This window comes from Sinohyriopsis cumingii, chromosome 5 (assembly GCF_028554795.1).
Source record: "Sinohyriopsis cumingii isolate HCF-2022 chromosome 5, ASM2855479v2, whole genome shotgun sequence".
NCBI classification, from domain to species: Eukaryota; Metazoa; Mollusca; class Bivalvia; order Unionida; family Unionidae; genus Sinohyriopsis; species Sinohyriopsis cumingii.
The window spans coordinates 82567804-82593751 of NC_142965.1; the positions used below are offsets into that span (position 1 = coordinate 82567804).

Consider the following 25948-nt stretch of genomic DNA (forward strand, 5'->3'; position numbering starts at 1 on the left):
TCAATAAATAGTAATGATAAGTAAAGCATATTAGTTGTTTTGGGAATAATGACATATCTCAGTGCATGACAGGTTAAACATGTTGGCCAGTATAACTAGTGGAAGAAGAACCCCGCAAAACCCCAGTAAAAACCACCAACACATTGAAAGCTACTGGCAAGTTTTCTCTCATACATGCATTGGCCAATCATGAGATTCCAACCCAAATGGACTGAGGTGAGATGGCTGTGATCAGGAAAGGCAAGCACTTTAGACCCTTTGGCCATGCTCAGGGCTCCATAAAGTGTATTAGCCACCTGGATCAACTATTACTGACTTAGTTCAACTGTATATAACTTTACATGTTTGAACTGCCTCTTGCTGCGCATCAATTTGCTTAACCTGTTGGTGACTGAATGGACATGCTTTCACTGTTCATCATGCTATCAATGCAATTTTTGTGGTGCTCTACGTTCTGTAGTTAAACCAACATTCACGTTTAAATCCTATGCATCTCTTTTATTTATTTAATCAATATGAATCAAAATAAAAACTCAGAAAATGAGCAAGTTACAAATTCCATAAAGGATTATGAATAGCTGAAAAACTACATAGTAGACACAATGGGATGGTATGTGAAGAGTACATGCCCTTTGTTAATAGTGTTATGTAATCAACCCCAACTCCACTGGAAATGTTAGTATGGGTATTGCATGTTGTGTAAGAAGTATATATATACATATATATATACATATATATATATATATATATATATATATATATATATATATATATAGTATGACCCCGCTATGACACAGTGGTTGGGGTCCATAGAACTTTACTGTGGATGTATATGAAAAATCAATGAATTCAAGTACAGATCACGTGTTATAAAATTCATATACAGTTGCATCAAATTAGAAAACAAAAATAACATAATATAGTCTTTGTTTCATCTATGTCCCACTGCAAAAAGACTTCACCAAACAATTCACTATGATATTGTTGCCAGTAGCACTTGGCCATAGTTGTTTACATGCTACATGTACATGTACTTAAACTAGCCTAGAGTTTGGTCAGCTGGAGACAGCTATCGTCTTGGCGAGGTTACCCTGAGGATGAGGATATTCCTAGGGAAATGGAAATGTGAACAAATTAAAAGATAACTTTATCACCAGAGATCTATGGTTTCAAAAGATTGGAAATTTAATTAGTATTTTATGCTGCCATTTGTAGCGATCATAAGCATAAACATTTTTTGTGGAAAAAGGAAACATCAGTACCACTTTAGAAAACAAAAAAATCCATCAGATTCCATTGCATTTATTTAAATTTGGTGCTTACTTCCTTTAATGACGGCTGCTTTATTTTTTACTGAAGATTGTAGTCAGCTTGCTTTGATGAAGAGTGCATGTGTTATTGAAATTGCTGCTAAAGAACAAATTTAGAAGACCAAACAAATGACTGTTTGTTATTCTGGAGGCAACATCAAAAAAATGCAGAAGAGCGACTGAGACTGAAATTTTCTTTTTTCTTATGCTTAGCATTTGTATAGAACCATTGGTGCTTCAAAGGTATTCAATTCTCTAACTAGTTTCAGCAAAACTATTTTTCTGAGTACTTTTAAAACTAATCCATTAAGCCATCATTTTGTCAATTGTAGCCATTCCTGTTCCTGTCTTCTAAGGTTGGTTGATTGTAGCTAGTCTAGTAGCATGACTACTTGAGTGTATCACAGGATACAGTACTCGGGGCAGATGTCGGAATAAGCAGATTATGATATCACAATGCACTGTTAAAATGGGTTGTCAATATGAACAAAGGCTTCCTTTCATGGTGCATTTGAATTTCTCCACTCCAAACCAAAGATTGTGTAGATTGTATTTACAAGTTTAAACAGCCAACAGTGTCGCTGCAAAAAAATCGCCAGATACTATATTTTGTCGCCAGTAAGGGGAAAAATGCAATTTGCAACACTGGCAAAGCCCAGTGTGATCCCTGAATAAACATTTTACATGTAATTTTTCATACTTTTAAGAATACAAAAAAATATTTTTTCATGTACAAGAAAAATATATGTCAAAATACATGTATACTAAATTTCAAGAGCCATCACATGATCATCTTATATTAGGATTCATAAACAATCTCTTCTCCAGAATGATAGTAAACTTGTATACGTTATTTTTTTGTACTTTAAGAAGATAAAATATTTTTTCACATGTGAGAAAATTACATGCATGTGAAATTTTGAGAACCATGCTACGATTGTGTTATATCCGAATTCATGTTATGATGGGGCGTGCTAATACAGGGTCACAATGTGTATATATATATATATATATATATATATATATATATATATATATATATATATATATATATATATATATGTTTTATCTTTGAATTACCATTAGTTGTTTATATATTTCTTCAAAAGGAAACTTGACAAACCTTATGTCCTTTTCATGAAAACGTATGTATCTCCTGAAATCAAACTACTGCAACGGATAATTATAGACATCTTGAGCCGATGTTTGACATGTCAAGTTAGCAATGAGAAGTAAATGTCTGTTATTCCAACAAATGCAATGTTTTGGGATATATGGCCCTGTATAAAAATATTATCAGTGAGTAACTATCACCTCAAACAAATCCTATAGGTGGATCCAAAATGGTCTTTAACTTCATCCCCGTGTTGCTGCCCAGATTCAGAATTGATTGATTTTAATGGAACAGCCTAAAATAATTCTGTATTTGCAAGGCCTTGATTCGGATCACTTTTGTCTTGCATCTTTGTCAGAAATAACCAAGAACACCTTCCTTTGTTTAACCTGTATACAATTTGAATAATTTTTACTTTTCCATATTTTGTGGATGGCAGACAACTTATGAAGTTAAATCTCAATAAAATTATTTACATGAAACAGTCTCATTGAATGAAAGCATGTGTAAAAATCACACAAACAGTTTTTCAATTGTCTTCACCCACTTGCATTGACCATCTCTACTCTGGAATCTTTTGACATTTGCTGAAAGCAACTGTTTAAACCTTAACTTCGGCACCAGATAATTTTCTCCCAAGAGCTCTCTGTCTAATCAACATTGCTTGCTTGTCACGTGTTTTGACTGAAATATAATGCACAAACTATGCAAACAGTTTTGTGCACCATTCTCTGAAAACATTCACTGTAATTCGAATCAAATATGACAAAGACACATAAAGAGTTTATACTTTTATATTGTTCCTATCATTATGTATTTTAGTACATAAATGAAGTTAACATCTGTCTCTAGAAAAACTACACTGATGGTGAAAGCCTGTGCTTATAAAAAAAACCTGCTTTCTTCAATACTACAGCAAGCCCTAAGTTCAGATGCCATCAGTAAAGTTAAGAATCGGCAAAGAACTGTCAGTATTTTTTTTTTAATCACAGCATTCAATACATTATGCAGACTAGGACACATTGTCTCTGAAAGACAATGCAATCTTAGTGCTGAGAAAGTTGGTCACAGTCTATATGGATGGAACAGACTGTGACATATAGTCTCTGAAACAAGTTTATCTGGATCCTGGACATGATGATACAGTCTATCTGACTGAGTACACAGTGACACACCTCTGAAAAACAAGACTGTTTCAGTGCTGAAGAAGCTGGTACCAGTCTACCTGGTTGGAATATACCTCCATATTCAGGCACTGTTCATAGTTTGCCTTAAATTCTTCAGTTAGTTCTACTTTTTGTCCTAGAACACTCAGTATATAGTTATCCACTGGTTTAAAGTCTGGGTCTGAACCATTGGAACCATCATAGTGTCAGTTGTTAAATCTGTCAACACATGCGCAGAGAGAACATTTCTCAGCTTGGAAATCCCATGGTCTGGCATCCATATCTGCATGAACATTGAAAACCAATAATGACAATATAGTTAAATATATATATGTGTGTAGAGAGAGCATACATGCCAACTCCCTGAGAGGAACAAGCATAATTATTGCTATTATGTGGCAAAAAAAAAAATTGGGTCTAAAAAGTGTAATCTATATATTACATGCCAGAACTGCAGCATTTATGAGAAAGATATATTTTACTTATAACCTGGTTCTGCAGCTGGTTAAAATTCTTTCACAAAGGGCAAAATCCATTTGGATTAGAATCAGAATGCAAACACAAAATATACTGAAAATATTATTGATATCCAGCACTCACTTCAACCAGTCCACATGTGTAACTTTCACTGAATGATTGTGAACTGGAATTCTGCAATGATCATGGTCAGGTACTCAGAGTGTTGTATTCATTACTCTCATATTTTCTTTTGAGGTTTGTAATGTAGTGTTGATTTGTCCTTTTTTCTGATCTGCCATGTTCTGAAGTTTGAAAAGATCCATCTGCTCCAACGTTTTCTGTCATATAACATCCACAACTCACACCGTAAAGCGTTCGACTTGCATCTGGCACTATTTTCTTTAAAAATTAAAATTAAAGACTGCATGGTTCACTAACTAACTAGCTTATCAATAATTAAAATGAATCTGTTAGACATAGTTCACTTTGGAAGAAACCTGTCTGTTTTCTTGGAAATGGGTCATATACAGTTGCCATAAATAGCAAATAAGGAAATTATTCTGACTCTATTCTTATTCACCAGTCACCTTTTTATAGTCTCAAATTTGAATGAATGGAATTATAGAGATGATAATAAAAATGACAAAATAACAACTTATTGCTTTATTTTTATTTTATTTTTTAATGTAGCACAAAAGCGTAATCCATATACAGTCCAGTGAAAAACATGATATTTGGTGAAAAAAAGCATAATGATTGGCATGTATGAGAGATAGAGAGACAGAGAGAGTGACCGTTGACCAAGATTATAAAGAAGAACTAACATACACAACACATAAAAAGTTGTCATAAGTTCTCATTTTGAAAGATCTTTAAGCTGGATTTTCACCAAAAGACTTCTTATGACATCAAGTTGGTATTAAATAAAAATGGTGCTGATGAAAACAGCCAAGACGAACATGATGGCTGCCATCTTGAATATCTTGTTTTTGCTACTCTCCTTAAATGGAAAGTCATATCAACATAGGTTTTCACTAGAAAGCTAATTATGAGATCTAACTGGTCTTAAATCAAAATGATGCAGAGCTGACCTCTATCATGGCTGCCACAATGAATGTACTACAAATTTTGTCCCTCATTCTCCTGAGAGGATGGTCATTTTTAATGCAGCAAAAGAAGTGTATTCCATTTACATAAATATGGGTTTTTCAGGAAAAGTCTTCCAATGGTGCCTAGTTTGTTCTAAATGAAAATGATACTGACCTTACATCCAAAATGGCTACCACAGTGGCTAATTTGAAAATCTTATCCCTCGAGGGTGTCAAAGATGGTCTCCACACTTACCCTGATGAAATAACCATATATTCCAAATGTGATCAAAGCTGAATGAGAAATATGGCCTCGTGGGTGTTAAATTACTCAAGCAATCTGATGTAAGACCATATAGTTCTTATAAAGGCATCTTGTCCATTTTTCCAACTCGAGTGATCTTTTGATAATGTAAGCATATATTCAATGTTTCATCAAAACAGGATCATGAGTATGTATTTCCAAAGTTGTAACAAGCTCAGCCAATCAGATGCAAGATCACTTCATTGATATGCATGGATCTCATTCATAATCAAACGTGTCCAAGACCCTAATGATAACTTACTCAGCCAATCAGATGCAAGATCATCTAGTTCTTATTTATGGATATCATTTAAACTTTTGATAATATAAGCATGTATTCTCAATCAGAAATATGGACTCCAAGAGTATTAACAAGCTCAGCCAAACTGATGCAAGAACATGTCATTATCAACCTTGTTCACGATTTTTACCATATATACTCGTGTATAAGGTGAATAATTTAGGAAAAAATAAAGGCCTTGAATGGGGGGGGGGGGGGGGTGTTGGCTTATCTGCGGGTCAATGTCTAAACTCAACAGCTTTTAGGTCTTTTTGTTGACTACTGTAATGGCTGTAATTCTTGGGACACGAAAAAATAATTTTTTTCCTTGTCCTAAGACAGGTATCTAAAAAAAATAACTTTCAGTGACCTGACAATTATTAAACTGTTATAAAGTAATATGATTGATTTTGTTATTATTTTGCATGTGCATATTTTCTGATTTCTCCAATACGAAATTAATTAAAGGTAAATACAGACATCAAAATTCGCAGGGCGACCAGGTTGAACTATAATCAACAGTAATTACCCAGTGGAAAACGTGCATAGCATCACTTAAATCCTTATTTATTCCCAAACATATATGATGCAGATTTTGCTTTATTCATTGTTTCAACCAAACTGCATTCTTCCAGATAACATTTCAGCTAGTCCTTAATAGGTGTTGCATGTATGTTTAATCACATGCTCACGATTTACTCATTTTCAATGATATAAGTGATCCTACAAATTGAAGTAATTTTTTTAAAAAGGTACGCACGTTTAATTGTACGAGGCACATAACCATCATAATTTACATGTTCAAGAAGATAGGTAATAATAAAGGCTAAAATTGTCATATAGATCAACGAAGATCAACATCAATCAATTTTAGTTTTGTCTTTTGGCTGAACAAACATCTTAACTTTCCACACAATGGAAAGCTTGATATTTTGGTGTCTCCTACATTGATAGTAGGCGAATTTGTCTTTCGTTTTGTCACAGCCGAACAGGCCAGTTAATCATTAAAACCCTGAAACTGGCTAATGTGTTTAGAGGGAATTTTGACCAGTAACTATACCAGTACATTGATGTGTAATTGCTTTTTATTCCATAATATTAGCATGATTACCGTAGTTTTGGAAAATGGGGTGTAAGGCATACCTATGAACTTTCAAAAGCCAAGTAGGGAGACTGAATAAAAAAATGATTATTGGGACCTAAAATTGGGAGGTTTTTGTGGCATTTTTAAAGCCTTGTTTTCACTAAATATTTATTGATCTTCCTGGTCCAATATGTGTGAAATTCGCAAAAAGACTCATCGTTTCTCCCTGTGATGTGCCCTATTTTCCCCAGGATGTGCCCTATCATCATATTCTGGTCAGCTGTGGTCAAACTGCACAATAGCTAAAGATTAGTCTTAAATAAGCAAGCAAGAAAGCCAGTGCAACTAATTAAAAGTTAAACCTTATCGATGCAACTATTTTGTGAAAATGACTGGACCTCCATTGTAATTCAAAGAAACCACGTTCTACACTATTGTGTGTTATACAAGCACCAGCAACTGATTGGCAAATAAAGGATTCCCAATTTTGTTGAACTCAAGGTATCTAAATAGGCAGCCTTAAGGTACCGTACATATGGCAACTATTTTCCCCTCGTTGCAAATCTGACCTAATTCCCTTATTGTCAACTCATAAAGCATTTAGTATTGTTTACTATAAAACATGTCTTCTGAATTAGTTTTCTGCCAACACATTTGCTGCGTGGTATGTATTTTCATATCTTCTTTTAACTGAATGATGGTAATTAACATTGGTATATATGATATAAAAATGCCAGGTGTTCACTCATATAAGCTTCTTTCATGGGAATGGTGCTATAGCATATGGAGTTAGAGCATTGGTAGTGATCATTCTTGGGATTGAAAATAATTGTGGATGATTTTATTGTTGTGGTTTATATTTTGGGGGGGGGTCAGCTTATATGTGAACAGGCTGATATGTGAGTATATATGGTATGATATAAGCCCATATTCTATGTTTGATCACAATCAGATCACAAATATGGGATACATAGTAGTAACAAGCAATTCTTGACAGGTGGATGATACAACAAAACTAAATTTATACATTTTTTTTACAATTTTAGTTTAAGAACCTAATAGCAGAAGGATCAAGTGAACATTTGTACTTGAAGTTTCATTTTCAACGACATGATAATGAAGCGGATTTATTCATTGTTCATTTACCACATGAGTGAAAATATACATTCTACCTGCCATGATCCTTGAGTGTTTCCACTTCGTTAATTTATTTAATATGCGTAATAGCTTGGTACATGAATAAAGATTCCTCCAGCAATATGACAGGTTGTCTCCCTTTTCCTACAAAAGTAAGAAGAAAAACCATGGTTAAAAGCAACTTTAAAGAAATGAAATGCCAAAACTAAATCCATCCCTCATTTAAATTAACCTTGTTATCATTAAAAAAAGCTTCACTATACAATGACTCTTCATCAAACAAATCCCAAATAATGCTCAGAGAAAAACTTGTATAATAAATTATCTAGTGTGCCAGACGACTGTTGCATTAAGGTTTTATTGATTGTGGATCTGGTTTCTAATTTTGAACCTAGACATATTTACAGGAGAAGATGACTTATTATAATTAAATAAAAAATCTTGCTATATCAAATGATTGGTGTGGAAAGAGAGCTAGACACTTTTGTACAGTCTATGCAAAGATTTATAACTTGCTATATCAAATGATTGGTGTGGAAAAAGAGCTAGACACTTTTGTAAGTCTATGCAAAGATTTATAACTTGCTATATCAAATGATTGGTGTGGAAAGAGAGCTAGACACTTTTGTACAGTCTATGCAAAGACTTATAACTTGCTGTATCAAATGATTGGTGTGGAAAGAGAGCTAGACACTTTTGTACAGTCTATGCAAAAAGAGCTAGACACTTTTGTACAGTCTATGCAAAGAGAGCTTTACACTTTTGTACAGTCTATGCAAAGAGAGCTTTACACTTTTGTACAGTCTATGCAAAGAGAGCTACAGTCTATGCAAAGAGAGCTAGACACTTTTGTACAGTCTATGCAAAGAGAGCTAGACACTTTTGTACAGTCTATGCAAAGACTTATAACTTGCTCATGATCATGAAATTATCTTAATTGTGAACATTGGTAGAATTTTGTAAAATAATCTTTATCAAATTATGTCACTATTTATGTATATTCAGTATGAAACAAGAAGCAAACATATTCATTTTGATTATGTTATAAAAACCAAAGATGGACAATGCCAATAAATATTACAATGAACATTTACTTTATACATTAAAATGAGTTGGTTAAAAATGTTTGCAGCGAGAGATCTAAATTTAAGTCCAAATTTGATATAAAATGATTATTTTCTTACTAAATAATCAGCTGTTAATTCTGGTGGTTCACCCAAAACACACTGTGGAAAAACCAGTATAGGAATTTGACAATATAAGGAAGAGATAGGTACAATAAATAAAGGGGCCCCGAATGGCCGAGTGGTCTAAGGCGCTCTCCGTTATGGATCACTGCCATCTCACCTCTGTCTGCGTTGGTTCAAGTCTCGGATTCAGCCAATTTGGGTATGTGAGAAAGCTTGCCAGTAGCTTCTCGTGGGTCGGTGGTTCTTTCCGGGGGGTTTTCTTGGCTTCTTCCTCCACCATTAATACTGGCCGCCATGTATAGCCTATCGTATGCTGAAAAATGGCTTTAAACCCTACAACAACAACAACAACAACAATAAATAAATGAGAATGAACTAAAGCTATTACAAATGGGTGCATCACAATTTGCTCCACCATTTAATATGACTTGTTTCTCACAATATATGTTCAAAAGTGAAATAAGGCTTTGGAAATCAATGTTACAAGATGATAGCTTTCAGGATGACATGGCAGGATGTTAATCCAAACCATTCCAGGTCTCATAAATATGCACATGCCTGTTTAATCTGATTAAAATCTGGTTACTCTGCAAAAGTTATATTGCAGAAATCAAAGTAAGGGGAAATGGCAATCAAGCAGCAATGAACTCCTAAAAACAAAGAATTACTAAAATCGGGAGGGCAGTCAATAAGGGGGCAAAACTCCATTAATGATGCAATGGAACACTGGAAATCAAATCTATTCAAGGTCTGATCATTACAAAGTTGTATGCCAAATCTGACTGAAATCCAACAAACCTTGGTAAAGTTAAATGCAGAAAATCTAAGTCAGGAGGATGGATGACCAGGGGGCATAACTCCTGTAAATGTTGTAGAGCAGTGGAAACTTAACTCTTTCAAGGTCTCATGAAGACAAAGATGCACGCCAAAATCAGCTGAAATACAACAAACCTTGGTAAAGTGATATTGCAGAAACTAGTGTAAGGATGACAATCAGGGGGTATAACTTCTGCATAACATAATAAAGAAGGCAGAAAACAGAACATTTCTGAGGTCTTGTCAATATAAAGTCAAAAACCAATTTGGCTAAAATCCCATTCCGAGTAAGGTAATCATCCAGAAACCAAACTGATGATCAACATACAGAAAAAAATGATAACCACTGGGCTCTGCTGACTTTGAAATGCAGGGACTTAAGGAATCATTCAATCAACCCTATATAGATAAGCGAATGAATAAATAATTGTATAATTATAAACATGAAAATTATGTTGTTGTTTGGAAATGTGACATTTCAAATTTAAATTTTCCAACTAAGCCTTGGCCAGAAATGGTGGTAACATTTTCATATTGTTATGCCAAGGGATACAATCAACTTCAAAGCAAAACTCTACTGACACCATCACAAGTCCCTAAAATTTCAAATATCAAACATATTTTATTGAAATGAAGTGCAATCTTAAAATTGTCACCACCTCTGGCAATATTGGAAATTGTAGCTACCAACATAAAATTCAGCCAAACATTATCCTGAAGTCCCCCAAATAGTTATAATATACAAAAATGTTGACTCATTATCCCAACTTCCAGTTATTCAAAATAATCTTCTGTACACCAGTGTCAGCTTAGAAAATCAAAGTTTGCTTTAAAAATAAAAGACTGTGCATGTGTGCTTATTTTCCAAATTATATTTATGGTACAAGTCAAATCAATTCTTAATCTGGAGAGTTTCAGCAAGCAAAGGTCTCAAAGTATTTGACAAAAACTCTAAGTATTTGACAAAGGACTCAAAGTATTTGACAAATTTCATACATCTTTTGAGAATGAAATTCTACTTATAACATAACAAATATGGATTTTATTTGACAAACCTGGATAATACATGTACAGTGAAATGAAACTGTTGTACATTCAGAATCCTCTACTACTGTCTCTTTGCCTCTCATGATGTCATCTTTCATTTCATGAGGTGTTATTACTGTACAGTGAGTATTTTTCACAGAGGCAAAATATGGCAACTTGTTCAAAAACAGGATGCTGATTTTGGCTAATTATATGTTTGTGATTGTGGGCCTAGACAGGTTATAATATTTACATCTAATCCAGTAAATTTTAACTATTTAAATGATCCCACTCTGAGGCCACTGAATCATTATATTTTCTATAGCACTCCCACTAAAACCACACTAATCAAGTGTTAATTAAAAAGTTAGGACAAGAATAGATTTTTGGATCTACAGACAATTACAGGAAAATATTACTTGATATAATGAAATAAAAAATCTTGCTATATCAAATGATTTATGTGGACAGAGAGCACTATTGCACCTTCTTTGCAGTTTATGCAAATATGTACTATATGGTTGTATAGAATAAAATTAAGTTTGGCTTTGTGAGTTTAATGCGATTGTTTCAGTACATAATAATGGCGGGGAGTATATCTGCATAGCATGATTATGTTTAATAAATAAAGAAAAGAACAAATGGTACTGAAGGCAAACAATGACCATAAAGTAATTATAAATTGTGAATATTGTTACAACAAACCAAAATGACCTCGTTATCAAGGAGCATGATTATTTATGTGTATTCAGTGTGAAACAAGTAACCAACATATTAATTTTGGTTAAATTATAAAACCTTTGATAGACAAAAATGTGCAGAGGTCTTGTGATGTACCAATAATAACTTACAACATTTTCATTATGTATTAAAACAAGCCTATTAAAAACATTTGCAGTGAGGGATCTAAATATAAGTCCAGATGGGATATGAAATAATTATTCTCATTTAAGAATCAGCTGTTAATTCAGCTGGTTCACCCAAAACACACTGTGAAAAATCCAATATAGGAATTCTGAAATCATAACAAAGAGACAAGTACAATAAATAAATAAGAGAATAAATTAAAGCTATTAGAGATGGGTACATTACCATGACGCCCACCACTTACTATGATGTTCTTCCACAGGATATATATCAAACAGAAAAATAATTGTTTAATCTGGTTAAAATCCAACATGATTTGGGTAAAGTAACAGTACAGAAATCAGTAAAGAAAAATGGCAATAAAGAAACATAACTCCTGGAAAACTAAAATAAGGAGGGCATAACTCTATTAATGATGCAGTGGAACACTGGAAATCAAATCTATTAAAGGTATCATGATTACAAAGCTGTATGCCAAATCTGACTGAAATCCAACAAGCCTTGGGAAAAGTTATATGCAGAAAAATCCAAAGTCAGGAGGCTTGCCAACCAAGGGATATAACTCCTGTAAATGTTGTGGAGCAGTGGAAACTGAACTCTTTCAAGGTCACATCAACATAGAGATGCATACGAAAATTTGATGAAATATAATGCTCCTTGGGAAAGTTACGCTGAAGAAACCAATGGCAGGTTGGTGGACAATCGAGGGGCATAACTCATGTAAATGATGAAAAAGAAGGCTGAAAACTGAATTTTCTGAGGTCTAATCAATATAAAGTAACACCAAATTTGGTTCAAATCTATTAGTTCCTAGTACTACTAGTATATCTGTCCATCATCAATTTGGTTTCTGTATGATAAACGTACTAAGTAAGGATATTGTGCAGAAACCAAATTGATGATGTACAGATAGACAACATATCTTCATAACTACAGAATTTTGCTGACTTTGTAAAGAAGGGACCTTAAGATTCAATCAATCAATTAATTAATGAATAAACCGCAAACAGATTTTAAAAAATGAATAAAAAAACTATTACATACATACTTATACTGCTGCATATTTCATGGCACAATCTGACATTTAAATTTCTTAACTTTGTTCCAAATAAGCCTGTTGTAGAAATAATGTTAACTTTCCCACACGAACAGGTGTTTAAACTGTTCACTCCATGTCATCTGTTGTTCAATCACTAAAGTTTCCACTCATACTAAAATACGACTTTCATAGATCAATAGCCAGTGAATCTGGGCAAAGTTTCATTTAACACATATATATTCGATAGAATGTCAAGAAGGTGAAGAAGTGGGAACACCACTAAACTACTGTAAGGCTGGAAGTGTACAACTGTGTTTTTATAAGGTCACAATAGTTGTGGAGACAAACATACCTAATATAACATGTTATTCTTTTTTCTCTGTCACTTTATTATACTGCACAAAGTTGAGAATACATGTGATGTGATGTGATTTTGATTTTTAACGTAGCTTTAACAATTTTTCAGTCATATCGCTATGATGTCTGCAATGTGGCAGTTTATAGTGATGTCTAGCACTGGGGCATCATGCCGCAGACATGTAGCATGATGTCCCACCCAGTCACATTATCCTGACACCGAGCCGACCAGTCCTAACACTAACCTCTTAATGCTGAGCGCCAAGCGAGGCAGCTGTTAGTACCATTTTTGTACGTCTTTGGTATGACTCGGCCGGGGATCGAACCCACTACCTCCCGCAGCCGATGCGGACGCTCTAACCACTAGGCCACCGGAGCGGTTGAGAATACAAAACAATGACCATGCTGTAAACAGTTCCATACATCACTAGTACAGACTCTCTCACTAACCAAGATTTCATGGGATGTAATTATGAAAATGTATCACATGAATTAAACACCATCTCTTAGCAACACATGACATATATATTTTGGTTTCGACGATATGTATGTAATGTAGAAGCATTTTATGTCAATGCAGCACAATAGTGGGAATATATATATATATATATATACAGAGAGAGAGAGAGAGAGAGAGAGAGTATATGTGATGCTGACAAAAGGTAAAGTTCAAAATATGTAAAAATGAAGAACTGCATAGAATCTTAAGGAAGAAAGGACGGTAATTACAAAAGGCTTTTTACAGCTTTTGTGAATTATCTCTTTTGTTACCAATACATAACTCTGATTGAAGAACTTGAGCACTAGAGGTATGCAGTTTGCAAATACAAGATGCTGACTCATAAACTGAAAGGGAAATCAAAGTATTTACAATAATGATCACAATGTAATACTAATTTAAACAAGATCAGATAATTAAAACTGATGCTACAGCCCAAATCAATGTGCATCACCAAAACACACAGGCTAGTACTTTTTTACTTCTGAAATAAGTCACATTTCAATTCCAAGCATTAAAACCCCAAAGGTATACATCCATTGAGAATCCTAACAATGTTTCTATGAGTTTCATTGGTCTGGTGTTTTACAGCACAGTAACATAAGTAGGTTATTTAATCATGAGGTCATTGGAATAATGTGCCTTACCCACTGACACACTACGGTAGCAAGATCAGTGAGATGGTCCAATGGTAGGATCTGAACCCACACTCCTTAAGTTGAGAGTTCAGCATGTTAATGACTGAGGAACCATGACTCCTGCTTCCATTAATTGCCTCTTACAACATGGAGGATGGAGCACAACATCAATCTATTGTTATTGAGGGGAACATACCACCTCTTAATATGTATCTACAATTGCCATTTTGGTGTATGACTTTAGCAATGAATGAGATTAAAAGAGATTTCTATTTCACAGGATTAAAACCTGTTCATAGTTAAAGATGCCAGCAGGCACCTGACATACACTTCAATATGCTGAGTAATACCAAATAGCCCAGTATGATATAATGATCTAAAACAAAGATGTCAAAACTTACCGTGTACTGTGGCAGATTGGGCAATATAGCTTGATACGAGATTTCTTCTGGTGTGCTGGGTACATCTGTTTCTGGCTGAAAATCACAATACCAAGCTATTAAGTGTATTTACTTTCTTCTAAAAAATTGTGGTATAAACAAATACAAGTGTAAATAGTGAATGAATATATTTTTTCTAAATATGTTTTTGGTAGAGTAAGTAGTTCTTAAAACAGTGATAATGTATGTTATAAAAGTTTACTTTGTTATAAGTAAGGTCATTCTATGCTGGGAACATCATAAGCAAGATTAAGCATTACAGGTATGTTGTCTACAAAATAGCACTGTGATCTTTTGTTTAAGATTGTAATGGATTATAACAGCAAAAGACTACACTTAAATGAAATAATCTCAAGTACCCCCTTCAGAAATAAAACTGACACAACGTATTGTGATCCATGTCAATGATGGCCTTATAGATGGGACTGACTCAGTGTATTGTGATCTATGTTGATGCCTGCATTTTAGATGGGACTTACTCAGTGTACTGTGATCTATGTTGATGCCTGCATTTTAGATGGGACTGACTCAATGTACTGTGATTCATGTCCATGCCTGCCTTTTAGATGGGACTGACTCAATGTACTGTGTGATTCATGTCCATGCCTGCCTTGTAGATGGGACAGACTCAATGTATTGTGATTCATGTCCATGCCTGCCTTGTAGGTGGGACAGACTCAATGTATTGTGATCTATGTTGATGCCTGCATTTTAGATGGGACTGACTCAATGTACTGTGATTCATGTCCATGCCTGCCTTTTAGATGGGACTGACTCAACGTACTGTGTGATTCACATGTCCATGCCAGATTTACAGATGGGACTGACTCAATGTATTGTGATTCATGTCCATGCCTGCATTTTAGATGGGACTGACTCATTGTACTGTGATTCATGTCCATGCCTGCCTTTTAGATGGGACTGACTCAATGTACTGTGTAATTCATGTCCATGCCTGCCTTGTAGATGGGACAGACTCAATGTATTGTGATTCATGTCCATACCTGACTTATAGATGGGGCTGACTCAATGTATTGTGATCCACGTCCATGCCAGACTTATAGATGGGACTGACTGAATGTACTGTGATTCATGTCTATGATTGCCTTATAGGTGGGACGGACTCAGTTTACTGTGATTCATGTCCATGCCAGACTTATAGATGTGACTGACTCAATGTATTGTGATCTATGTCGATGCCTGCCTTATAGATGAAACTGTCCTATACTAAGGTGTTTTAAAATGTGGAACAACTGTTTTAAACAAGAATGAGTCTTGCATTAGTTTTTCTCAACAAAGAGGAGGGCTTGTATCTTTGTCAGAAACTATTCTTCAATATCAATAATAAAGAAAATTGGGTGAAAGCTGAAAGCACCTAAATTTAGCATGTACTCACTGCCAGTTCTTAGGTTTTTTGTTATATTTGCTACAAAGTCTGGCTAACGGCAAAGAGAAACCAAGATTATCAATATAAATTTAGGGTTGTTCCAGAAGAAAACACTTACAGTATGGGATGGGGGCAAATCATATAAAATTACTTTATCTGAAGCTATTTCATTAATGAATTAAAAGTATACTTGTAACCAATTGCATCTAATTTGAAACAATGTTGAACACAAATTTTAATGTATCATAATACTTGTGACTATCAGTGTTTATCTATAACTACACTAAAGTTTAAAAGCAAAATAGAGGCATCCTGATCAAAAAACCAGTCACATGTCAACCTGCACACAAATGAAGAAGAGGCCCAAGTGGGACTGATTTTGATCACCTAACATCTACCTGACAGATAAATGCAAAGGCAGTTGGCAACTGGAAATCTGGGTAAATATGATGCCTGCTGACACTTAAAGATTCTTCTGTTTTAACTCTTGACGTGCTATATAGTTTTGTAGTAGAAGATCCCTCAGTGCTGAATTGTTTGTGAAAAGAAATGAAAATTAAAAAGTACACATTGCTTTTAAATTGCCTGTGTTTTAATTATTGCACATAACAGGTAGAAAATTCTTATGTGAAAAATGATTGATGCGATTTGCATTTTAGTATAAGGACAATATTTGTTTTAATTAGGTGCAAATATGTTTAGTTTTTGAAATGCTGCTGACTAGTGGGTTGACTGGCATGCCATCTATTTTTTCCTGCCAGCATGTACATCGGACTTGTGCACAATATTCTTTTTAGGATCAAAATCACTTGTAAGTATTTCCACTAGTACTTTCCCAGTTTCAAAATCTCATCTATTTCAAGACTTTCAAAATTATTGTCATCATCACTATCACCTTCCAGATTGATTCATCTGAAGATGAATCATTGTGTTAGTCAGAAATTCAGGTTTCTAGATGGTACATGTTTTAACTATCATTTTTAAACCTTGAGCAGCAGGGAGGGCAAACAGACCTAGGGTTCCCGACAAAAAATAAATCTTCCACAGAAAACTTTCCCGAAAAAGGGCTCTATTTACTGAATAGAGGCTTCCTGGGGAAGCTTACTTGTTACTGAACCCTGTTCCATTAATGAAACCTTAGTTTGAAGATTTAGCTGAAAAAAAAGTACTCTACGTGAATTTTAATTTTTTTGGGATTCTATATATACGACCGACTTTAGGTAGGTGCCCTCCCTGCTGCTATTATTTAATTGAGTAGAGTTATAATTAGAAGATTATGCAGAAGATTATAATCAGAAAGTTTATATCAGAGATAAATATCAGCATTAAAAGATTTTATCTAGACCTACTCGATATCTTGACCTGGGATCAGATAGATTTACTGTTACAAATCCATATGGAGAAGCTTGAGCTTGTGAGAAAAAGTTTCTGAATTTATTTATATCCATGTCGCTGCCGCACCATGTTTGGTGAATATTTCTTAATGTATCAGCATCAACGCCATTAAAAATTACTAAAATATTACAATAATCTCCGATCACTTTAGGTATCTGAGTATACCTCTGAGTTACATAAATAACATCTGTATTTTTATGTCTACCATGGGAGAATATTCTAGCTGGATTAGTCTGTTTATCTAGCATTACATCATCATATACAACTAAATTATTAACTGAGCCATCTAGATCATCAACTGAGGGAGCTTCTTCGATATCTGTTATAAAATCAATAATACTGTTACCATCATTTAGCAACACTGCATTATCATTAAACTCTCTTAGTACCCGATAGCAGTGTTGATCATCAACAGATGGTGCAACCAAATACAATTTATCCCATTTTAGCCATCTCATTATCAGATTCAACAACAGCTGAGTTTTTCCACTCCCTGATTGTCCAATTATTATCATTCTAATTGAATTGGGTAATGCAGCATGATGTTTAACAGGAACAGATTTTTTTGTAGCTGAAAAATCAATTACATTCATGATATAATTATAATATGGATTTATATTGTGTTAGATTAAAACGCGCACACCAACAATAGATCTAACTACGGTTACAACTCGCAATAATAGATCAGTGGTTACCGGTAAATGTGAAAAATGCAGCACAAAAAAGTTTAGATTCACCTCATCAACTAAAAAAAAAGATTCCACGGAGGTGACATCACCTCAAAGTTATCATCGTTACCAGGATTCCCCTGGGCTAAATACTCAGGAGAAAAAACATCTACCAGGATACAGTTACTGCGGACCAGGTACCAGACTCGATATCAGATTAAATAATCAGGATCAACCAAATTCAGGTGAGGAACCGATTAATGCGATTGATCAAGCATGTTTAGTTCATGATATAGCATATCGAAATAAAGATATTCAACAGCGACATCTCGCTGATGTAAATTTAATTCACGCAATAAATTCTATAAAAATAAATCTATCACGGAGAGATTAGACTCATGGTTAATTAAAAACGCAATGAAAGGTAAATTAGTTTTTGGTGCTGGTAATTAATATGGAAGCGATTTATTATTCTCCTGCTGGATTTTGGCGTGGCAAACCAGCTATCAAAAAACTTGCAAAGGCTGCTCACGTAAAACCATCAACAGCTGCTGCGTGGTTATCTAAACAAGCTATATGGCAAATTTATCTACCACCACCTAAGCGAATTGAATACGCGCATTTTGATGTTAGTGTGTCAAATGAGGTTCATCAGGCTGATATGTTTCTGCCACATGATACTGTTGACGGTAAAATTTATGAATACGTCTTAACCGTAGTAGATATTGCTAGCAGATACAAAGAAGCCAAACCATTAACTAAGAAAACAGCTGCTGAGGTAGCCGATGCATTTGAAAAAATATATAAACGAGGACCACTAACATATCCGATTTTACTTCAAGCTGATTCCAGATGGGAATTTCTTGGTGCGGTGACCTCATTAATGAAACAAAAAAAAAATACGAAAATAAGATGCGGTAAGGTTAATATTCATAATGATCAGGCAATTGTTGAGAGATTTAATAAAACATTAGCTGAGCGACTTTTTGGTTATCAGTATACTATGGAGTTTATTCAGAATAAACGATCTAACGACTGGGTTGTCAGGTTACCCGGTGTTATTTCTGCGATAAATAATGAGACAACAAGAGCTATATCAATGAAACCAGGGATTGCCATACAGAAAGATTTTATACCAATAAAAAGACGCGATTTTTCAGCTCGACTCGTTCTTGGTAGTGTTATCGTTAGATATTTATACAAACCAGGTGAGGCTGAGGGTGGCAGAAAAAGAGCGACAGATCCAATCTGGAGCACGACGACACATAAGATAGTATCAGTGACGAGATCATCAGGTAGACCAGCAATTTATATACTCGATTCATTAGCACCTCAGCGAGGTTTTACTCGTAAAGAATTACAAGTAATACCAGCTGATACTCAATTACCGCCTCAGTTACTTAGATAATCAACTCCGCGTCGGTTACACTCTAAACACGTCAGAGTAACATTATCGCGATTGTGACCTAAATCATTATTTATTCTGTCTACGGTAAACTGTCTGGAATCATTTTTTTGATAATTCCATGTCATTATACAAGTACAATCTGCACAATGATTTTTTTGTTTCTCTTTCAGCGATAAAATAAATTCGACATCTAAATCGAATTCGCGATTATTATTTTTATCTGTCTGTTTATAGCTGATCAATATTTTTTAAATAATATACTCGCCAATTTCATCATTAATATTTATTCTATCTAAAACAATCCGTCCTAGTTGATTTATTTTTCTTACTCTGGATACAGTTAAATATACCAGATTAGACCATTCTATATGATCATCTACAATCGAAACTCGAGTATCGGTTATAGTTAATCTCTGTGAAGAGTGAATCGTCATAGCATATCTTAGCGTCCACGGAGATTTTTCTGCACTCAGCATATCACTAACGAAATCGATATCGACGGTAACTATATCATTCAACACAAGATTCTGCTTCTCTTGTCCTGGTATATCAAAATCAATATTCTGCAATCTGGTATCAGCTGGTCTGTAACATAGTGGTACAGGTATATGAGGAAATTTTTCTTGATGTAACTTAAATAGTCTCTGCTGAAGCACGTCACCTATTCTTTTTCTGCTAGCTACAATCAAATCATTTGGAGTCCACGCTGATAAGAAATCTTCCATGGATGTTGTTGGAATTATCTCGCGCATCACACTACATTGAGTTTTATTTGATTGTAATCGAATTAATCTTTTGAATTCGCTTAATCTGCCATCAAGAGATCTATAGTCGGTGTTGACCTCCTCATAGTAGTCAGCAAAATTCTTCAACCACTCATGAGGTGATTCTCCATCAATAGGATATGGTTGACCGTGGTCTCCGCACATAATTATAGCAGTATTTTTTGTTAACAACCAATCCAGAAACATCTTTAACGTTTTAACGAATACAGTACAAATTTCATCCGATATAATTACTCTATTCACGTATTTTTCTCCCATTCGCGAAGGATTCCATGTGCCACCATTATACTTGAAAAAGCTGTGATATGTACATGAGTTAACACCGCGTTGTCTCATTTCTCTCGCTAATCTGTGTGTCGGCGTCAATACAATTACATCAGAGTTCTTAAATAATTCTATAATTCTAGTCGTTTTGCCTGATCTACCCGGTCCGTTCACATAGACTGTTTTATATCTCGATGCGGGATCATGCACTGATGGTGCTGTTGATATTTCTGATACACTATCAGAGTAATATTTATCCTCAACAGGTACATCGGCGTTTTCGCAGTACCATAAAATATGTTCGTCTTTTACTCGCCATGTACCCCATGATCCATCACCTGTTAATTTTTCTAACTCTGGTAGAAATTTTTCATCGATATAAAATGAGTCAGTAGCTACTCTGACAGCGCCATCGGAAAATCTGCTTATCATCGATAATAAATTTATACTCGCATACGCTAGCATTGACGATCTTAAATGAGTATATTGTTATGACTCTCCCTCGAGATAACTAACTACAGTACCAAGTTTTTTTTTCCATCTGATAAATAAATATTTTCTCGGTCACAAAATATACCTCGCTCAGCGGTATCAGCGATTATAAAATCTAATTCAGCCTCATCCATGATCAATCTGCAATGATGTCGCTGATGATCACACGAACCACCCTGAGTAAACTTTCCGATTATTTTTCTACCTAAATCTTTCGCGTCATCATGTTCAGTTGGTAGCCAAACGTCATTTTGTTTTTTATATGATATGATAGCCTCGCTGACCGTCAACGACGTTAACATCGCAGAATCCAACATATATCTCAATAAAACAATTGGAACCCACTGTTGCTCTGAGAAATGTTTACCAAACCAAACATAACAGATTTTATGTAAACCATCATTAAACTTAAACGATACAACACGAGCGACTCCTGTCAGGGGAAAGAATGGCAGAGGACCATTAATAGATACTCTGGTCATCTCATCACAGGGATGGCCAAATTGAGTAAAATACTTATTACACTCTCCTAATCCGAGAAAATTACCAGGATAACATGCTATCATATCAAATGAAATCATCTTCATAGGATTATATTCAGTATTCCACAATCCACCGTGACCGTACTCGATACAACTCTGTTGTATATCTTTAAGAAATTCACGTCGAGTTGGCTTCCATAAGTTTTTTCTCTCTTGCTGCGTGAGCAACAACAGATGGGACGGTAAAACAATTGACTAGTGAATCTTTATTCGCAGAATATTTTTCTGTTATTTTTATCATAGAATCATGTAAAGATTCACGTCGATATAAATCTCCATTAGGTCTCACGAACTGGAAAATAACCAAATAGATACCGGATCGGATTTACTTATCTCATGAATAAAATCGAATATATACCCACTGTAAAATTTAATAATGCGCTCTCGAGGAAAAATATTCACTGCATCACTCCATGCATGAGAATTATGATCAATTATTTCAATAGGAGCTCCTCTGGATTTATACGCAGATGAATATAAAATCTCTCCTGATATAGTTTTTACTGTTATCGGAAATTTTAATTTTATTGATAAAGCAGCAACATCACTTACTGATGCTCCATCAGCAACTGATTCAGCCCAGGTATTTATTTTTTCTCGCCGTAAATCTGTTAAACCGTTACCACGTTTTGCGTTTGTAAAATGTTCTAGTACTCGCTCAGCTACACAATTTATCTTCGTCGACATTTTCATCTTAGTAAGATTCTCGACAGTGGGTTTATTTAGTTTATATATACCATAGACAACAGCTGTAACAGGATAAGCTCGCACGTAGTATGGTTTGTCTATTCCTGTTAGTAGTCCTGGTTTAGATTTTTTGCTTACTGTTGCAGATTTTTTCCGCTGATTACAGGATCACGTTTGTCTCGAGTAATCCACACTTCGTTTTCATTATATACAATGAATTTTATTCTGAGTATATATTTGTCATCATCGAGTAAGTCGATTATTTTTTTAGCTCGTGTATCATTCATGGTATTATCGATGTCGTTTCTCCTCCACGTGGACCACACATGAGCTGCTCCATCATCGTAGAATTCCTTCTTAGCGAGATCTACCTCAGGAACAACATATTCAATATCATCTAGGTCGAATATCTTCATTATTATATTTTAGACAAATGTTTAATAAATAAAATGAACAACTGCAAATGGTTGATGATTGGATCGTTAACTTGTTGCAACAGGTCATGTCAAAAAGATTACTGTGAAATACATTTAGCTTATATAAAGCGAGGTGGAGTTGTTCCAACCAGATGCATCAGATGTAACGTCGGAATACGGGGAAAAACACGTATTTGTTCAGACTGTGGTGGGAAAAAATACAGAGAGCTGAAAAGATATTACAACAAAAAATCACAAGATAGTGATCTCGCTATCAAGTGTGAAGAAGACTATATAAATAGATTTTCGGACAAACTTCGATTTAGACAAATGGATATTGTATAATGAATCCTATATTCAGGAAGCATCCAATCTACGATAACTACGAAGCATCAAGTGATGGTACAGTTAGAAATATCAAAACAAAAAAAAAACAGTTGGTGGCGTTACTAATGCTGGTTATCTCATGTTTAAAATTAATAACGGAAATTTTTTTTATCATAACCACAGATTTATATATGAGTGTTTTAACGGACCAGTAGAGTATGGTCTTGTAGTTCACCATATTGATGGAGATAAACTCAATAATTCTATAAATATTCTTCAGGTCATTACTCAAAGATAAAACCTCTTGAAAGGTAATCTCAGTGAAGGACGAAGAATCTCCAGAGCGGTTAAATCAGTTAATATGGAAACCAACGAAGAATTATATTTTCAGTCCATGTCATTAGCTGCAAAATATTTTGGTATTCATTCAGCTTCAGTACGTAGGGTAGCAGAGGGAATAATTAATTCAACCTTCTCGTATCGATTTCGAGTATGGGTCAAATTCAATTATTTTCCTCTCATATTAGATAAATAATCACATTTAGAATTAAGCTAATATAAATAATGAATCAAGAAAATATTGACGATATAATTAAATCCATTGAGGTGTTGAAGATCAAAGAAATACCACTATCAGATGAATTAGATGCTGATAAAATTACTATGGATTTCGAGACACTGATGCAGAATAAACAAGAAGGTAGATATACTCTGTCGTCCGAATACAGATTCATAAAGAAAATACAATCTGCGATGTATAAATCACTCATTAACATCGACGACACACAGATATCAGATTTTACTCCGTTAGCTCGTGCTGTTGAAAGAATTCGATCAGCGCTGTCTGACGAGTATGAGTCCAAAAAAATGACTGATACTCGTGCGTGGCAACTGAGAAAGCTAATGGAGTGTTAGTAAAATTACCTAGCAGAAAAAAAAACTATATAAAATAAAATTATTATATTTTTTTGTTGTTGTTATAATGACAGGATTAAGATTTTATTAGCAGATTATATTTAGAGTCTCACCGCGTATATCTAACAAATTCCCAGATTGGTCAGTTAGTGAGAAGGTTACCTGCGACAATAAATTATTATGACACTGAAGATAAATAGGATTAATCGGCTCTTGTATAATTAAATATCCTAGTGGTTCTTTTGGTGAAAATGAATACAAAACAAACCCTTGCTTATCCTGATTTGACACAGAAGCATCTGCACTGTAGCTATTCTCGACGATATCACAATTAAGATTAACCACGACAACGTTAGTTATATTCACTACATTAGGTGAAATATGCCGTCCGGTACCATCTGGTGCGTTATCGCGCTTAAGAATAGATGCTGGTGGTAGTTTTTTTCTCCATGCAGCGTGTAATTCATTAGATAATTCGTCGATGGTATCAGTGAGAGATTTTTTTTAACTCGTCTGAGTTATATCCAGGAAATTTAAAATTTGGTAATGTTTCTTCAATCAACGAGTACGCAGCTAAAAATTTTGTTTATGTTGTCTTCTTTTTTCTTCTTCACGATCGATATTTCCCGATCCTATTCTTAATATTTCCTTAATAAATATTTTTTTGTATATTTTCCATATCTAGTATGAGTCTATTCATAATTTCTATACATTTTATGATATTACTGCATGATACTGATATATCAAAAATACATTCCTGAAAATATCTTTTTAATTGGTCAAATTGTTTTTATATTCCTGATTAATTTCCTTAAAATACCCAACAAGATCACTAAATTCGTGATTAAATTTTCTCTTATCTTTAATATCTCTAGGATGACCTGGTAGCGCCCCAATCATTTTGGGAAAGGTCCGCGTATCATCGAAGTTTTCAAATCCTAAAAACCACCATTCCATGTCATCTTTTTTTCTGAATATAAAATTAGTACTCATGGAAAATTTCTTTGTATTAACCAAAAAATCTTCATAATTTGGTTTAAATTCATGGTAGGATCCCTTGCCTGTGATGTAATCAGATTTTTTAGGTTCTGGTGGTATTGGTGGTGTTGGCGGCGCAACCTCAGGCCAACCTAGTATAGTTCTTATTGAACTTGAATAAATATCAACCATGTAATTTGAACTCACTTCAATAACTGAGGTTAGTGTTGGCTCGTGCACGGATATTTGTATTCCGGGATCCTCTCCGATTATATTTTTTATTCTCCATGTCAGCTCGTCGTTGATCTGATCGATTTCATAACTACCTGTTGGTAATCCAACTACGTTCCAATCAGGTGTTCCATCGGGTTTATTTTTATAGCAAAAACAAGAGAATTATTTGACTGTAAATTTCCAAATGATTTGGATCTGATATTAGGCCAGCTGTAATAAACTCTTAACTGCGCTAGTGCTATTTCACTAATAGAAATAGGTGTTGGAAAAATAATGCTGAATTCGGGTTTAGTCGAGCTTGCCGATATCATTGTTGTTTTTTGTGGTACTGTGTTCGTCGCTATCTGTTGCAGTAACTCTGTCATTATTTATATTGACGTCTTTAATCGTTTGATTATAAATTTTAGTCATCAGCGAGAACTCAGAGTCAGATACAATACCATCATTGAGACTCTCTGATAGCATCGAGGATAATTTTGAATACGCCGCCGTCGCTGTATTTAATTTATCTTTGTATTCGGTTAACTTTGCGCTGGTACATGAAGATATTTTTTCTGCTATTATACCGAACACACCAGACAACGAGGTAGTCACAGAAACGACGATAGTTATCGCTGCCGGCGCTATCATCGTTAA

General features: G+C 34.6%; 1 protein-coding gene across 3 annotated transcripts in view; it reads right to left on the bottom strand.

Annotated features, from left to right (window-relative positions):
• Positions 1–3219: 3219 nt before the first annotated feature.
• The window catches only part of LOC149799630 (striatin-interacting protein 1 homolog), a 77505-nt gene continuing 54776 nt past the window's right edge, over positions 3220–25948 (bottom strand). For all 3 annotated transcript variants that reach the window (XM_089958969.1, XM_089958970.1, XM_089958971.1), the window contains 3 exons: positions 14776–14850; positions 7978–8086; positions 3220–3873 (listed from right to left, as the gene is read on the bottom strand). In XM_089958969.1, coding sequence (XP_089815095.1) covers positions 3797–3873; positions 7978–8086; positions 14776–14850 — 261 coding nt within the window. In that variant the 3' untranslated portion in view covers positions 3220–3796. The remainder of the gene's footprint in view (positions 3874–7977; positions 8087–14775; positions 14851–25948) is intronic.